This window comes from Perca flavescens, chromosome 19 (genome assembly GCF_004354835.1).
Source record: "Perca flavescens isolate YP-PL-M2 chromosome 19, PFLA_1.0, whole genome shotgun sequence".
NCBI lineage: Eukaryota > Metazoa > Chordata > Actinopteri > Perciformes > Percidae > Perca > Perca flavescens.
Window position 1 is genome coordinate 27,981,918 of NC_041349.1, and position 18,112 is coordinate 28,000,029.

At 44.4% G+C, this 18,112-nt stretch overlaps 1 protein-coding gene across 1 annotated transcript in view; it reads right to left on the minus strand.

Moving 5' to 3' along the window:
* Positions 1-1,967: 1,967 nt before the first annotated feature.
* The window catches only part of LOC114545451 (mitogen-activated protein kinase kinase kinase 11), a 46,935-nt gene continuing 30,790 nt past the window's right edge, over positions 1,968-18,112 (minus strand). The window contains exons 4-10 of the mRNA XM_028563718.1: positions 16,475-16,650; positions 15,367-15,619; positions 10,569-10,685; positions 5,981-6,152; positions 5,766-5,878; positions 4,953-5,573; positions 1,968-2,563 (exon numbers count right to left, since the gene is read on the minus strand). Coding sequence (XP_028419519.1) covers positions 1,968-2,563; positions 4,953-5,573; positions 5,766-5,878; positions 5,981-6,152; positions 10,569-10,685; positions 15,367-15,619; positions 16,475-16,650 — 2,048 coding nt within the window. The remainder of the gene's footprint in view (positions 2,564-4,952; positions 5,574-5,765; positions 5,879-5,980; positions 6,153-10,568; positions 10,686-15,366; positions 15,620-16,474; positions 16,651-18,112) is intronic.

Consider the following 18,112-nt stretch of genomic DNA (forward strand, 5'->3'; position numbering starts at 1 on the left):
GCTCAAGTCAGCTTTGACGGAGCCCAAATAGATACGCTAGTAATCAGTGAATGTTTTCACACACGCTACCCATCACCAACGCTTAGACGGTTGGGTTGGCCTAGCTTAGCATACAGACTTGAAACAGTGGGAAACAGCTAACCTGGCTAAGTCCAAAAGGTAACAAATCCACCCTGAATGCTAGGCTATTTTTCAGCTGGGAGCAGTGACTTCTTAGGGTTCCATTTGTTGCCTGCCTGCCAATGTTGTAATGTAACAAAGTACTGTACTTAAGTAGAATTGTATCTGTATTTTACTTAATTATTTTGATTTCTGGAAACTTGGACTTTTACTCCGGTACATTTCCTAAATAAAACGTATACTTTGCCTCCGACACATTTGCCCTAAGCATCTTTCGTTACTCGTTACAAAATAAAAATCAGAAGAAATTTGTTAGGATGCAAAAAAAAAAGCAGGTTTGGCAAATCATTGCTCCTAGATTAGACAAGTTATTATACAATAATACATTATTATACAAGACTGCTGCCTGGCCACCTCATGGGGACAATACAACTCCAGGAAATCACTCTTAGGGAGAGAAGTGACGTGTGGCCCGAGATGCCCCAAAAATCCTGGGCCGGCTTTGCGAGGCTCCTGCTACTCTGGTGGACTGTGCAAATAAATAAAGTATTCAGCAGCGAAGCTTCCATACAGACTTGTATTGTAGTATTTGCGAATACTCAAAAAGGTATTTGGTCTTACGTTCCTGCAGTATCAGACGGGTAAGACAGCCTGGATAATAATAATAAAAAAGATAACCAAAGAAAAAGGATATCAGAGTTACGTTTAAATACTATCTGTGATCGCCTCAACTTTCTCTGTAATGTCCAGTGTGGCGGACCCCGCCCGTCCGGCACTCCACGGAAGTAAAAACCATGTATTTGCAAATACTTTTTGTCCCCAGCCCTTAACACTGCCACAGTGGCATTCTTTGGCATACGAAGGGAATGCAGAGGGCTCCCCCCCCCATCCTGTTTCCTGTGCCGTGCCTCCTGCCAGCCAGCCAGTCGAATGAATGTGTCCAATGCCTGGCATTTAGAGGGGAATGTGATTGGAATTTTATCTGCTTCCAAGTGGAATGTCTGGGTCATGGATTTGTCTCGGATTTCATACGTGGCCTGGAAAATCCACTCTGAGCGCTTTCTCCCATAATGCAACAGGCAGATGCTGTTTAAGAAAGAAAAAAAAAAATTAGAAAAAACAGTAAGCTTTCCTTGAACGAGTCTAGACACGCACACACGCACGCAGACGACATTTTCTTCCACAGCAATGCTAAGCTGATTTGCTAATTTATGCCAAATTCATAGCATCTTCCCTACGCACCAGATTAACCATTCAAGAAATCTTGAAAAGATATATATATATATATGTATACGAAAAGCACTTCACCAAAATAAGGCACTCCAATTTCCCATTGTCCTGAATGCTTTCAGTCTGCAGAGAGGTAGAGGCAGATGAAGCTGTGCAAGTCACCTTATCCACCTCTGCATTGTCACAATGCTTCAAAGGTGGGGGGGTGGGGGGAGGGGGGAGGGGGAGAGGGGGGGGGGATGAAAGCAGGTGATATGAGCAGTCTGATAGAATCTGAAGATGGGACTAGTGATCTGTATTCTGCTCCTTCAAAAAGGGATAGAAAAACCGAGATAGAGCGGGAGAATGAAATTGACACTAGCTATTGGTTTAAAAGGCAGCTATCCCACAATCCAATGTACCACCTTTCACTGGCTTTCAGCTTTCCCAAGCAGCAGGCCGGCGTACAAATAGGTTAGCAATGATTGAGGCTCCCATTGGGGAAACCTTCCCTTAGAGGGTGGGCAGGTTTTTTTTTTTTTTTTTTTTTTTTTAAAGAACCTTGTTTAGATGTAGTGGAAAGGGGACTGGACTCTGTTCCTGTGATAAAAAACCAGGGCTTTGCCAAAGTCACAGGTTTAGAACCTATCGTCTCTGAGTTGCGTCGGGGACTTGAAGGGCTTGAGCCCCATTGTCTTACGGGGGTGGGCTCTCTCTTTGGTGCCGTCCAGGGGCTTGCCGCAGGCCGCCCAGCCCAGGTCGATGAGGGGCGAGTCGGCCAGGTTGAGGGGCACGATGCGGAACGAGGGCAGCGTGGGCGAGCCGTTGGTGGAGCACGGGGCCGAGCGGGAGGTGGCGAAGGGAGCCGAGAAGGGGTCGAAGGGGGAGGGCGCGTCCGAGCCGCACGAGGGGTCAGCCTTCAGGGCGAAGGGGTCACAGTCCGGTGAGGGGAAGGGGTCACAGTTGGTGAAAGGGTTGGTAGGGGAGGGCTGGTAGCCCAGAGGGTTGCTGTCCGAGCGGTGGGGGCTGCGGCCGCCGGCTGAGTTCCCGCCGCCGGCTGAGATGAAGCTCCAGGGGTCGATGCGGGGGCGGATGGGGGACGGGCGGGGCCGGGGGATGACGCTGACCTCCAGCCGGCGGGATTTGGGGCTCCAGAGGGCAGGGTTGAGAGAGGAGGCCACCGAAGGCTTGTCATCAGAGTCCTGTGTGTCTTGGCACAAGGGCAGGTCCAAAACTGGAAGGAACAGAAAGAAGAAGAAACAACATTAAAGGGACATTTCGGCCTTTTAGCGTAGGATTACACTAGGTTGATGGATCAGAGAGAGACAAACGTTAAAACAGAAAACTACAAATCAAAGTAGTGGAGGCCTCCTGAAGTTGTGTGTCTAGTGTGAGTCAAGCTTTAAAAATGCTCGGTCCCAAACTAGTTTAATGACAGCCAGACAGATTCTCGGTGCTTGGAAATCTCCTCCGGAGCCTCCGAAGACATTATGTAATTTATTTTTAGAGGCTGCGTAGTTCGACACATACATTTACATTTATGTCTAAAGTCAGTGTGGTTCCCCATAAAACAATGACACATTTCAGAGAAAGGCTGAATATTCAACATGCTAAACATCTCCATCGTGCTGTCTTGCTTCTTCTTGCTTGAGGAGGCTTTAATTGTTAATCTGCAAAATTACATATAGTACTCTCAACCCGCTGTAGTGTTTCCCTGGTGCTCTTTTATGCATTCCTCTCCAATCCGGAATTTGCAATGGCTTTCTAATATTCTGCAAAACACACACAAGCCTGTACGATGGAATTGATTCAAACAGAAACAAGAAAGTGGTACATTACTGTAATGTTGCAAAAAGAAATGCAACAATCCCCAGCACATAATGTTGTTAATTAGTCCAAATTAAGTGAAACATAACTAGTTGACAGAGATGCAACGGCAAGCGAAAATGAGCACTGACAAGAAGATTAAACCCTGAATAAATCACTGTGAAATGAACAACTGCTATTTCCAAATATGATGTGTCTGCCAAATGCCATTATTTACATCCACAGCAACTCTTTGAGGCTGCGCGGCTATTCCACGGAAAAGAAAGAGCAATCAGCATTCACACGAGAGCGCATTGGAAAACTCCAGCGAAGGAATCCTCTGCATTCATCTCTCTCTCTCTCTCTTTCAAGAACACATTCACCGCCAGCAACCTCGTGGCAGTCTGTCCATGCTTCGGAGTCATTACAGTCAATAAACATAATAAGATGCTTAGCTAAAACACTCGGCGTTTAATTACTGTACGCGTGCTTTTTTGCCTCTCGCGCGCCCGATGTAATGAGCGCACGCAGTTTGTGAGATTAGGGTTGTTAGCAGCGGAACAGGCGAGGCATGTCTGCTCCGCGCCTGGGGGCAGCGCTGTAAGAACCCCTCTCTGTGAAGAATCCAGGGCTTTGTGAGTCAAACGGACCAGATATAGAGTGTGAAATGTTATGTCTTAAAGCCCTCGTAAAGCCCACTCGCTCTTCAAAACAACCAATACCCATGCCTCTGTCATTACGGATCTGTGTCAGTGAAAAAAACAAACATGTGAATGTACTGTGTAGTAAATGAAAGTGATATGCAGATCATACTCAGTTAGCATGACGCTTACATGAATTAAAACAAAAGTATAAATATGTCCCATGAGGACTGAACATGTCATTTTTGTTTGTTTGTTTTTTTTTTTTGGAAGGGGGGGGGGTGCTAATCCCTCTTGAATGTGATTTTTATTTAATTTTTTCACGTCTCATGTATGCATACATGTGGCATATAGGCATACATTTGACATGCCTCCATAGGAAAGATGAGTGTCAGATACACTGCTGATCTCCAGCCAAGTGGCCAGAAAGACACAGTTGGTGGCGGTGAGGTCCAAAATAGATTATTAGCAATTTTGAATCCTGCACTTCTCCGTCTGCATCACCTCAGCTGCACCCCCGGATGTTTTGCATTAATCTTCAATGTAGCAATAAAAGAAAACGACTGACTTAAGAGGGAAAAACAACAGAAGATTGGATGTTAGCTTTGCTTAGCGAGTATTTAGCAGTTGAGTATGGAGGGCCAGCTGTTACCTGAGATATGCAAATAGCTGCAGACCAGCTTTGATGTAAATGAGAAAGCTTGTGCAGCATTGAAGCCTCCCTTGTGCCAGAAAGTTGCAACAATAACTCTGCAGGAACAGTGAGGGAACATTGTCACGCTGAAGATGTCCATTAGGTGAAGGTAAAGGCAGTGTGGGACTCCTAAAAACATGCTCAGTGCTCTGAAGGAAATTCGGATGGTTCATCCGAATTTCCTTCAGAGCACCGAGCATGTTTTTATCTGCGTGGTTCACGCAGATAAATTAAAAACCTAATCATGAATCAAATTTTGGAAACGGTAGTTTGAACGGGGAGACTTGCAAAAGACAAATGATGAGAATAGAAATCAGAGCAGCAGAGGCTGAGACATCCTGACTGTTAGCCCCGAGCATAGGTCATGCTCCCAAAACACCGCAATTTCTACACTTCCCACAATGCAACTTGATAGAATATTTTGCTAGACCAGGGGTGTCAATTGGCGGGGTGTCCCTTTAGGGTGAAAAAGTCAGACTGACCTAGCTGAGAGGCGTGCAGGCCTTGGCTGGACCTCCTCCTCCTGTCGGCTTTAGGCTCCCAGGCCACACAGCCCAGCTCCCCGTTAGTGGAATGGGAACACGGGGTCCATTGCCCTGGGCTGGCCTTGCCGTGCCGCGGGGGGCTCCTGGGGCTCTGCGGACTGTGCGGGACCTGTGGCGTCCGGTGGCCGCTCCTCTCCCGGGGGTTGGGTGGCGGCGGCGTCAGCGGCAAGGGCTTCAGTTCCTGGTACTGCAGAGCTAGATCCAAGAGCGGTCTGGGGAGCAGCTCGGACGTGGAGAAGGTGATGAGATCGTCCACCACGGGGGGGTCTGAAATGAGGGGCATAGGGGAGGAGATCTCTAGTTCCGAGGGGGTGCGGTTCTCTAGGGAAGGGAAGTTAGTTCGAGGGGGCACCCTTGGGGGAATATCCAGGCAGCGTCCTAGTCCTATGGAGGCCAGGAGGGAGCCACTGCCCAGCAGGGCCCGGTGGGTGCCCTTTATTTGGCCGCCGAGGGAACCCCTCTCGGGCCTGGGGGAGCCAGCCGGGGAGGAACCCCCGTCCTCGCTGAGCGAGTCTCGCTGAGGTAGAGGAAGCCGCAGGCTGTCCTTCACTGACGAGCCTGCAGAGAGAAAGAGAGAGTTTTTATTTTTTATTTTAAGTTTTAAAAAGACAGAGAAGGAGAAAGAGACGAGCCATTTATTATTCATTCAGCGTTAATACATAATTCAGTCATGACAGTGTGAATTGTAACAGCGGCTAATGGGAGATATGCGGCTGGCGGTTTAGGCAGGTGATGGAGGGCGGCGGGTACCGTTCTGAGCAGCGGGAGGGGTCGACGCGCCGGGTCTGTACTCCTCAAAGTCATCCTTGGATTCCCCCCTCTCATTGCTGTCCGACTCCAGCAGCTTGGCCCTCATAGACAGACTGAGACAAGAAATAAAAAAACAAAAAAAACATATTAAAGCATTGTAATGAATTAGGTTGAGTGTATTTAAATTCTAGATTTCAAATGTTTCTGTGCTGTACCTGCTTTCCTGGGGACTAAGGCGCAGGACTTTAGGGCTTTTGGGACTTTTTGGGCTCTGGGGCCTCCAGTGGGGGCCCAACCTCAGGTCTCCGTTGGTTTGTTTATGAGAAGGGGCCTCGAGGGGCCAGGCCGAGCTCAGGCCAAACGAACGGCTGTTGTCGCTGGGACTGACTGCGAGGGGGAAAAAGGGAGAAAAAGTGAGAAACAGTCTTTTCAAATTGCATGTCATCAGTATGCACACTGCTTGGCTGTTTCCTAATGAGGTGTGCATTTTTAAAAGGCAGGTTTCACCAATAAATCGCTGGCGCCCTGCAATCATCTCAGACACAATGATCTTTAATTGACTCCGGCTACAGCTAGTACGGTTGTTCCCTACCATTATAAGGCTAAGGAGCAGCAATCAAGCCGTTTTAGGGACCACCTAAGCCGAATTAATGTGAAATCAAAGCATAAAATCTGACTAAATGACTTTTCTCGGATCTAATGATTGTAGTTTGTCCCCAAGTTTTATTAGTATTATTATTTTAAGATTATTTTTTAAGGCCTTTATTTCTGACAGAACAGCAAAGGGCCGCAGGTCAGAACCAGGTTATGTATTTATTCATCATCTGCTCTAGCTTTTCCAACGTTTTAGACACAGATATGGTAATAATGGTCTGAATAATGTAAAATTGCTTCTTTTCTTTTTTTTTATTGAAAAACGTAACATTTTCTTGAGGGAGGACACCTAACCCCCCCCCCACACACACACGTGCACCTAAATCTGACACAAACCTAGGGAAAACCCTCAGCTAGAATTTGTGCAACTTCAGTGCACTTGTTCAGCTCACATTTCTGCACGAGTCGTTTAACTCTGAAAGAGTGTTAAGATCATGGATGTAGTCTACATGGTGATCTCCGATTGGTCCGCAGAGCAGACAGTGTTAGAAGAAGGAGCCAGAGTCACCCGGGAAAAAGATGAGAGGAGGTGCGGAGTGCTAATAAAAGCTGGAATTTCACCTGCCGTTCACACGCTTTACCCAGGCTCTGGCACCACATCTCCTCCCAGCTACCCAGTCCATTCTCACACACACACACACACACACACACACACACACACACACACACACACACACACACACACACACACACACACACACACACACACACACACACACACACACACACACACACACACACACACACACACACACACACACACACACGGGGCCTTCCTGCCACAACACCTCCCAACATACAGACTCCATCACACCCTTCCACAAGCCTTATGCAGCCTTCTCAACACAAGGCCTGACATGTTAGTCAAAAAGAAGAGACAAATGTTGTATGGGCACTCTTGTAATACACTGCAAATACCACGGAGAAAACCTTAAACCTACTATTTCATTTCAACGCGTTCTGTGCAGCTTTGTTACCGGCAGTTCGCTCATTCATGTCATATCAGCTTCAGAAATGAAAAAAAAAACAAAAAACATGTGAATATGCGCTCCGTATGGACGTGTTATAATATTTTCTTTGGCCTGTGCTACACTGGATACATAGCAGATGCACTTTGCCTCCCATCATTCTCCAACACAATGTTTTCAAAGCAAGCTCAGAGGGCAGGTGGTTGTGTCAGCATTGCAATTTCATCAAGATCAGACCATGGATCGAAAACATTCCCCTTTCGCAGCATGTTCCTCTTTAAACACACTTTTCTTTTGCAGTGTCTCACTGGTAATGTCATGTGTTGGTGGAATATTCTTTATATTTGTAATATTTGGCATATTTTACAATTTGCTCCTATGTCATCATCTGCCCCCGTGTTGATATTAAGTTTGCATGTGACGGACTCAATATTGCCCCTGAGGTCCCATTCATTTACAGTTCTATACTTTGCCCCAGGACGAGAAGAAGAGTCTACCGCCGTGCTGGTTGCTCTGAGGCACAGCGGAGCTTTGGGCTAAATGCTAATGTTAGTATGGCAACATGTAGTCTCGCATTGCCAGACCTTCCTCCAAAGCGATGCGGAGGAAGGTCTGGCTAGTCCACACAGGCATTCCGGGATGGGAGAAAAATGTGCTCTGGTTTATTGGCATTTCTTTAAACCAATCACAATTGTCTTGGGCGGTGCTAAGCACCGGACGGAGCAAAGGTGCCTCTGCAAAATAGCCTCGGGAAGGAACTTGTTTTGGTGGAACGTGTGTACATTCAACAGAAAACTCAGATTGGACAGATAGTCTAGCTAGCTGTCTGGATTTACCCTGCAGAGATCTGAGGAGCAGTTAACCATAGTCCTCACAAATCCACCAGAGGTTAAAATTACAACACAAAGAAAGAGGAAGGTGACGAACATCTGGCCGAAAAGAGGGACATCCGGCGGGATTTCCGGCGGCACCAGAACAATCCCGGAAGTGGAACGTCGTGGATAAAGACTAAGCAACATGTGACAATGCTAGCACGCTGCTGTTTAGAAGGTAACATGTTTACAATGTTCACCATCTTATTCAAGCGCAACATTATCACTAAACACTAAGTACTGGTGAGACTGTCAAAAGACAATACTTTTGGTCATACAATACCACAGTATTGGCCAAATCAATTTCTCTCAAAAAATATCCAAATGTCTTTACCAAAGTTTGCTAAATGTTGATTTTCTCAGGGCGGCCTCTAGAAGAGCGTTCGCCCCACGTTGGCTGAGTCCTGCAGCGGCGTGGGTTCGAATCCGACCTGCTGCCCTTTGCTGCGTGTCATCTCCCATCTCTCTCCCCCTTTCAAGTCTATCCACTGTCACTTCATAATAAAGGGAAAAAGCCCTCCCACCCCCCCCAAAAAAAAGAATGTTGATTTTCTTCACTGAAAGAATTTAATCCGATGCTGGCATGAGAGGAGAATTCAGTGGGTTAAATTCGGGGGGGATTTAATCACCGGGAACCATGCATATCTGTCCCAAATTCCATGCCAATTCATTGAAAGGTTGTTGAGATACCAGCTGACTGACTGGGCGACCAACCCTGCCATCCCTAGAGCTGTGGCGCTGCACCAGCCTGTCTGGGTTCTAATTCGCAATAATGACCGGCTCGCTCTTCATTATCCTTCCTATTACACAGCTTATTACACAGCTACTCATACAGAGGTTACCCGCTGGTAATGCCTGTCTGCCTGTCTGTTATACAGATACAGCAGACCGCAGAATGTGGTGACCGACCAATCAGAAGGAAGTGTTCAACCATTCAAGCCGTGTAACAAAAACACATGCATGTAGGGACTTCTTTACCTCAAGTACTGGAACTGGAATGATGAATAGGACTAGGAGAGACGCACATGAACCAAAACTAATCCTGATAGCAATATCCATAACCTGCCAGCTAATATGATACAGCCAGACTACCGACATGCTAAAATGCTTTAAATAGTCCCTGACAAATGCATACTGTTATTTAATTCCGTAGAATATAACACAATGGGAGAAGTTACTTTTTAGGCAATCGTTCTATAGGTTTCATTGTGCCCTCCTATACTCATTTGTATCAACAGAACAAAAAAAATCCTGTTGAATAAAACTCTGCACTAACTAAGGCAAATCAATTTGGCAGTGTCTCTAGACAAATAAGTTTGGGAAACCCGAGCTATAATTCACTGCTTGCTTCTGAGAGGCCAAGCATAAATACCCACTAAACACATTTTAATGGCAGACACACTTATGGCTTCGTGATACTCATTAAGGAAAGTCATTAGAAAGTTAAGAAAAGCAGCCCTCGATTTGATGAATAAATGAAGCAGGCAGATGTTTTAAATTCACTACCCACTTTTAGAGATAAATGTTTCGCTGCAATTTGTGCTTTTAAAGTCAACCCCCGGTGGTAATTGTTTAGATGAAGAAAAAATCTCTTTCATTGCCTGTTGCTACACCACAAATTTCCTTTTGGGGTTTTGTTAAGACGCCCTGTGACCTACTGGCTGCAATTTCCCTTCCGAAGGGAAACGATCTCGGGGCGTTTTTCTAGGAGCCTGGCAAGCAGAAGAGTATTGTAAATCTGTGCCGCTGCTGCAACTCTCGTCAACCCCTTTCTCCTGGAGCAATGAATTCCTCCCTGCTTATTTTTAATTCAGTAAACCGCACTGTAGCCACTGCATGCATATAAAACTGTGGACTCTTTCTGCGTGGAAAATACAGCTCAATGGCTCCCCCCGCTGCAGTGATGGGAAAACTGCAGGCAAGAGGAGCAGAGCAGGGCTGCAGCGGGGGAGAAAATAGCTGCTGAGAAGTGCTGAGCCGCTGAGAGGAAGTCAGATAATATTTGGACTGTTGAAAAGGGAAAAAAGGGTGTGTGTGTGTGTGTGTGTGTGTGTGTGTGTGTGTGTGTGTGTGTGTGTGTGTGTGTGTGTGTGTGTGTGTGTGTGTGAGAGAGAGAGAAAGAGGGGGCCCACAGGGAAACATGGGAAGACAAAAAAGATGAGTGGGTGGTTGAGAGCACATGAAAGGAGAGAATTTTGAAACTGGTAAAAGTAATGTTGCAACAGTCTGTGTGTGGATGCAAGACCTTAAATGTCTCTGGAAGCACACAAACGTTTGTCTATCCAAAGGGGGAAAATGACTGCACTCACGTTGAATTGCACGGAAGCGTGGGCCGAAGGAGGGTGAGGAGCCCGAACCCAAATCCGGAGAGTTGCGCCTCTTCTCCAGGCCTGGGGAAGCCTGCACTGTGATCTTATGGATGAAATCTGCAACACACAAGCATATGTGACAGATGTTAGACCACCTGGATGGCAGACAGACACCAACCAGAATACACACATAGGTTTGGGGTTTCCTCGCTCTACTTCCCATTCCTACATTCAAGAGTTGTCAGTTGTTTGGAAGGTTGCAATTCTTTTTTTAGCTTCCTTATTCCTCTAAAACAGTCTGTATTGGGTTAGGGTTAGCAGATTTCAGTAGCTTTATGTTACATGGCTAATTTCTGTGCTGTATTTTAGTGGGAACTGGCTATTTCATCTTCAACATAACTACTAGCTGTAACAACATGTTACTACAACTACTACTTGCTACTAGCTAACATTGCTAATAACAAGCTACAGAGCCCAGTAAGGGTCAGCAGGGAAACTTTCCCTAAAATGTGTAATGTCTTCCCTAAATTGACAAATGATTAACTTGTTTACTAATTTGAGGAATGATTTCCTGAAAGTTTTGACACTCCATAGCAATTAGCTACTAGCAGTAGCATGTAGCAGCAGTAGTAAGCTAGCAGCCTACTTACTTGCTGCTGCGAGTAGAAAGCAGCGATGCTAATAATGAGCTACGCAAGCCTGGTGAGTATCAGAAGTAAAGTTTTATCTAAAATGAAGTATTTATTAAGTTAGTAATTCACACCCTCAAATTATGAACAATTACCTCAAACGAACGTGCTCTCAATACATCCATTTCCTTCCCTCAATCCGTAATTTGTACCCTTGGCTTTCTTAATTGTTTCCCTTTTAATTAACGGTGACTAAATTATGTTCTTAAATTACTTATTGAATATAAATTGGATATAAAAGATGACTATGTCATTTTTAAAATTGCGAATACCTAAAGTATTATTAAATGCAGTGGTCTATAGTGAGAGTGTCAAGAGGTCACCGACAAAAATAATGAAGTAGATATATATTAATTTAATGTAATGAAATAATTATGTAGTTTGACATCATGGTTGATCATAAATCAATTGCTTAAGTTATAAATTCAAGGAAAGACATTCAGAAATAGTCAATTAAGGTAATAAAATAAGAGTAATTTGCTAATGTACTCATAGCATAAGCTACTAGCATTAGCTAGTACTTGCTTGTTGGACTAGCTTGCTGGCTAGCTAGCAAAAAAAAACTACTATTTTTTTCAGTTTAACTGAGCTGGCTCCTGTACACAGTATTATTTAAAGACTAAAAGATGAAAAGATATTTCCTTCACAATAATATTCACTTACTTAAATGACTTGACAGTCATACCACAGCAATTATGCTCAGCGATCTCCTTATTGGTAGCCTATATGTTTCTCTGTATATTTATCCACTATGCTGCCAATGACGGAGCCACATTTGTGATGCAATTGCAAAGCCTCCATTAGCACAGCCACAGCCAGTGTGCCACACTGCATTTTACTGCGCATAAGGTTTGTGTATGTGACAAATTAAACCTTGAAATCCTAAATCCTGAATAAGAACATCCTAAGCATGTTCTTATTTATGTGTACGGGATAAAGCTTAATATATAAGTTACTCCACAGGGTACAATGTGCAAGAGCAACACAGGATGAAGGACAAAAAAAAGATAATAATAATATTGGTGGAAAGAGGATGGGAAAAAATGAAAGGCAGTCAGACAGATATGGTTAGGGGCAGAATAAAAACACAGACTATGGAGCTAGAGGGGAGAGGAGTGAGAGAAAAAGTGAAGAGGGAGGGAGAGAGGCATAGAGTGAGAGCGAGAAAGTGCAGAGAGGCCAGCCAGCAGTGTATCGACAGACAGGAAGTAACAAGGCGTGGTTGGCTCACTCTCCCCTCTCATCAACCCCCCAGCACACCACCACATCACCGCCCTGCTGCTGCTGGGAAAGGCCTAACCACAACACATACACAGACCCACACACAGACACACACACACACAGACAGACACACACACACAGACAATGTATTTACGCATGCTTGCTCAGCCTAAAATTCACTCACACACGCATTGAAACACACTGGATGTGACCTGCAGCAAGCTGTGTGACTTTGTGATGGTAGAGGATAGATACATAAGCAGGAGGGAAAACAGAAGCAAAAACTGAGTGTGCTCGTCAGTGTTTTTTTTTTTAATCAGACCTGTGAGCCACCTTTCACAGGGTCAAAGCTTTAGGCTACATCTACACTACTAGGTGTACACACAAGAGTTTTGGCTCCAGTAGCGGAACTAATCTCCGTCCATATTAACACGTCTGACAACACGTACTGTATCACATGACCGTTTGTATACACTGGGCATGTGCGCACCGGCGTAAACAGAATGCAAAGAGTCTGCCGTTACTCTGCAGTTGTAAATTACGAACGTATGCGTTGAAAATACAGAAAATACTTTGGAGAAAGAACAACAGTGGTGAAAAGTAAGAGCAGGGATTTATTGGCTTGGACCGGCGTCAAGGTGGAACGGTTACCGAAAAGTATGTAAGCCTACTTAACCGCATGGTCTTCCTTTGTGCCCGTCCAGACTACAAACAAACCCCGGATATTTCAAACCAAAAGGTGGCACCAGTGTTTCCAACAGAGCAGATCAATTGTCGGCCCTGGACGATTATCGGGCCGTTTTTTGGCAGTTTGCAGATTATCTGTATCAACGTTTTAATTGCCTGATAACAGATACAGTTTTGGTTTCTCTTACCACTGAGTCTGCCTTCATGTCCTGCCCACAACGCTATCTGACTATCGGTTACTGGGTGTTCTGTTGAAAGTTTCTCATTCATTAAATAATTAATTAAAGCGTTCACTCTCGCCAAAATGCAACCTAGGGTGTTTTTGTGAATGTAGCCGAGTCAATCTTTTGTTTAAAAGCATAATTAGGAAGGAAAGGCCACTTGTAAGATTTACCATATTCTCGTTTTCAGTCAAACGGCCTTTCTTTTTAGTAAACTCTGTGTACACAAACAATGTTCTCAATGCTGGAGTTCATGTGTAGAGCTCCTGGTGATACTTCAAGTTGTGTCAAGCCTTCTTAGTGTTGTAAAAGTAGTGATTTTGATGCGATCGTAGTAGTGCCCCTAGCCTATTCAAAAGGCCATTTGACCGAAATACAAGAATACGGTAAATCTTAAAAGTTTGACTCGGGTACATTCGCTAAAACACCCTACGTTGCATTTTAGCGAGAGTTACACTTTGTTGTGTTGGGGTTTGTTTTGACTTAAAGATTTTTATTTTCACTGTAAATGCATATCGGTTCCTAATACCGGTTATCGGTTTCATTAATTACTAATTATCGGTATTATCGGTATCGGCCTTGAAAAACCAGTACCGGTCAATCCCTAGTTTCCAAATGTCTTTGTTTTAGGGGCTCGGAAATGCTGGAGTAGTGCAGACGTAAGGCAGAAACGTAGCAAAAGATATTTGTTTTAGAACCAAAATGTAGTAGTGTTGATGTAGCGTTGGTCACGATGGCCTGAATGTTGAAGAGTTTGACATTTTTCGTGATGGAAATACAAGTAAGCCATTTCATTGTATTGTATGACAGCAGAAAATAGCAGCCTCTTTTTCTAAATATCAGCCTTTAAGCTTACATGGGTCCAGTCCTGATAGACTTTCAGCAAAGCCGAGCTGCAAAATGGTTACAGCAATACAGTTGCATCACAAAACTCTCTCCCTCACTTCCTCCTATCGGCTCTCTTGTTTTTTTGCCTGTTGTTGTTTTTGCTGCTCCTTGAGGCTGAGCCAGTAATGGCCCTTGAAATGGAATTTGTCGTCAAGACCGTTGGCTGACACAATCCGGCCAGCTGTTGATTTGTTTGAACAACTCAGTTCAAATATAGTTCAAACAAACACACACACGCACACTAGGGCTGCTCGATTATGGAACAAAATCACAGTCATGATTATTTTGTTCAATACTGAAATGACGATTACTCATCGTCTTTTGGAAAGATGTGGCAATTATTGAACTTAAAAAATAAAATAAACAGTGTCACAGTTAAAAAAATCAACAGTGAAAACACCTAGACAGTCCCTCCAGAAAAACGTGATTATGCGATCGCATAATTCAATGCATAATCAGCCAAAGTCCGCATATTTATGCGGGGGCCGCATTTTTTTTTTCATACGGCGCACTTTCACCGCATAAATTGTCGATTTCCGCGCAAAACATGCGGGGCGTGCATGATTTCATAATCCCCGCATTTTCGTTGCAAAAAAAGTCACAATCTTAGCAGAAAGTTGAAAAATGTTGTGTTTACTTCACACAAGCGCAGCAATTTTCCCCTGTTGCCATGGGAACGTTATGAAGTGACGTTATTATGTCGTCAAATCACTTTTTTTCTCTTTTTCATCAAACTAAACGCAATTTCATAGCATTATTTAAGAAAACATGCCGCATAATCAAGGATTTTTGACCACAACAATCACCTGCATTTTTATGGAAGGACTGCCTAGAACTGTGAAATGTCCCTTCATACTTCAACACACAAAAACAGACAAAATAATTGTTTATCTGGAAAACGTAATGTGCAAAATTATCGTTTTTCTCGAATACTCTGTTTATGTGGTTGTCGGGAGCCGAAATCGTAACCACGATCAAAGTTTTGATAAATTGCATTAACACACCCAAACACACCCACACCCACACACACACACACACACACACACACACACACACACACACACACACACACACACACACACACACACACACCTTGAGGCATGCTGATCTTCTCGCCGTTCTTGCACTTGAGCTTGTGCTTCTTGAAGGTGCCCTTCCTCTTCTTGACATTGGGCTTCTCCTGGTTCTGGTTCTGGTTCAGGTGGAGGATGAGGAGGCTGAGCTCGCGCTCAAACACGTCCTGCTCCCACTGGGCCAGCTGCTGCTCGCGCTGCCGCAGGAACTCTTCGTGGGACTTCTGCTCCAGAGCCGCTCGCTTCAGCTCCTCCTCGCGGCATCGCAGCTCCTGGCGGAAGGGGAAGAGACGAGGGAGGGGGTTAACAGGAGCAGGTCACTGTCAAGTAGGGTTCAGGTTTACACAGTGAAATCAGCTGCTACGGTTGGTTGTACCGAGTACGTTTACATGCACACTATTATTCCACTATTATTCCGAATATGACAATATTCCGAATTTGATACAGGTCATGTAAACGGCATATTCGGTTTAGATATTCCGAATAAGGACGCATTTTCTGAATAAGACATGAACATCGCAACGCAGACGCTTTCAAGAAGGTGTTTAAAGGAATGAAAGAGGGACGCTGTGTTCCCACAGTCCTACAAGTCCGCCACCGCTGGAGAACTAGCCTTTAAAAAAACTATGTTGCACGGCTACGTGTAAACCGAAATATTGCCGGAATATTCACTTCCATTAGCTGTGTAAACAGCTTAGTCGGAATATCGTCTTTTTTGGAATAAATGAGCATTAATTCAAGGTGGCACACAACTTGACAAAGTCCAAAGTAAAATGAATGTTTCTGTGATGAGCCGTTTTTGCTTCTTTTTCACGTCTGTGTCAATAACGTAGAGGTCGTGCGGCGGGAAGGAATAGCTGCTACATATATTTAAATACAACATCATATTGTCTGGCTATACATTTTAAATTACTTCATAGTTTGATATCAAGTACGTTTGTGTGTTTTCTTTGAAGCAAAAATGCAGGAATGTACACAGATGAGAGACAGTGTTGTACAGATTTATCTTTTAATTCAAATATGATCTTAGTTTGATTGAATGGATACAAAATCAATTAACAAATGGTTGGCCCAGATGGATGGGAACACAAATGGTTAACGAATTACGCACACCGACTGCCTCTTACCTTCTCTTTAGCCCGGATTTCGTCAAACATGTCCTGGATCTCCAGTTTCCAGTCCTCCTGCAGGGAGTGGAAGGATTCCTGCGGCATCTCTTCCTTCACCTGCTGCTCCAGGGCCGTCAGCTGGGCCAGGATGGAGCTGAAATTGGGTCTGCGGTGGGGGTCCTGGTCCCAGCACTCTGTCATACATACACACACAGCAGACACACAGTCAAACACCACGTCCCACATAGTCTCTCATTGCCAGACCTTCCTCCACGGCGCTGCGGAGGACGGTCTGGCTAGTCAACGCAGCATTCCGGGATGGGAAAACAACGTGCTCTGGTTTATTGGTATTTCTTTAAACCAATCACAATCGTCTTGGGCGGGACTAAGCGCCGAGCGGGGCAGCGGTGACTCTGCAAAATAGCCTCGGGAAGGAACTTGTTTTGGTGGAACATGTGTACGTTCAAAAGTAGTTTTAGTCGTGCAACAGAAAACTCAGATTGGACAGATAGTCTAGCTAGCTGTCTGGATTTACCCTGCAGAGATCTGAGGAGCAGTTAACCATAGTCCTCACAAATCCACCGGAGTTTAGAACGCCAACAGAGAGAAAGAGGAAGGAGACTGACATCCGGCCAAAAATAAGGAACATTCGGCGGAATTTCTGGCAGCACCTGAACAATCCGGTAAATGAAACGTCAATATAGACTAGGGTCCACACTGCAGCACTTGCAGAGTTTTTACTACAACAACTACACTCTCTAAAGCACATGTGTCAAACTCAAGGCCCGCGGGCCAAATCTGGCCCCTTACAGACTTTGATCCGGCCCGCATATCAATTTAGGTTCCCAATACATTTTGGCCCACCTAGTTTTTTGTCACTTTTTCGGAACTTTATTTCACTTTGGCCACTTTTTATCGACCTTCTTTGGCGCTTATTTCTATGAGGGCTTTCACACCTGAAAGTCCGAACCAAGGTTCATGTTTTTGCATTTGATCCGGTTTTAGTTTTGGTTTCACACTGCAGTTATGCAAGTGCACTAAAGATCTATACCTGACAAAACTACGTCCTGTCGTTTTTATTAGGCTTTGTTCGTGCCTTGGATAGTTTTGAGTTACATTCTGACAAAAGCTGTCAGATCTAAGTATTATTATGTTTTTGGTTAAGTTATTATTTAACATGATTCTTTTTATTTATTATTTTGGAAGAAACAAGGGTCTTTAATTAAGAACGCCGACTCGCAGCTGCAGGTTCTGCTGCTTCAGAGCACCACACCGCATATATCTATAACCTCCAGTTTAACTGCCACAAGTTGTTCTACTTGTAATTAAGATCTCATCGAGGTTAAACACGCTGTATTTTCATTGCATTTTTAACTTATTAAAAATAATGAATTTTAATATAAAAATATTAATGATTAATCGATAGTCAATCGTTAATTTTCCCCCCTCTCTCTCTTTTTGTTTTGTTGCTATGTTGAGAAACGAGACACGGGAACTTTCTTTCTGCGGCACTTATTCACAGACAAACGGAAACCTACACTGTACATTTCCTACCACTTAACAAGTACTCTGCTGATGTAATCTCAGCTCTGATAACCGACAGCTGTCTGCTCTGACACCGTCTCTCTCTCTCTCTCTCTCTCTCTCTCTCTCTCT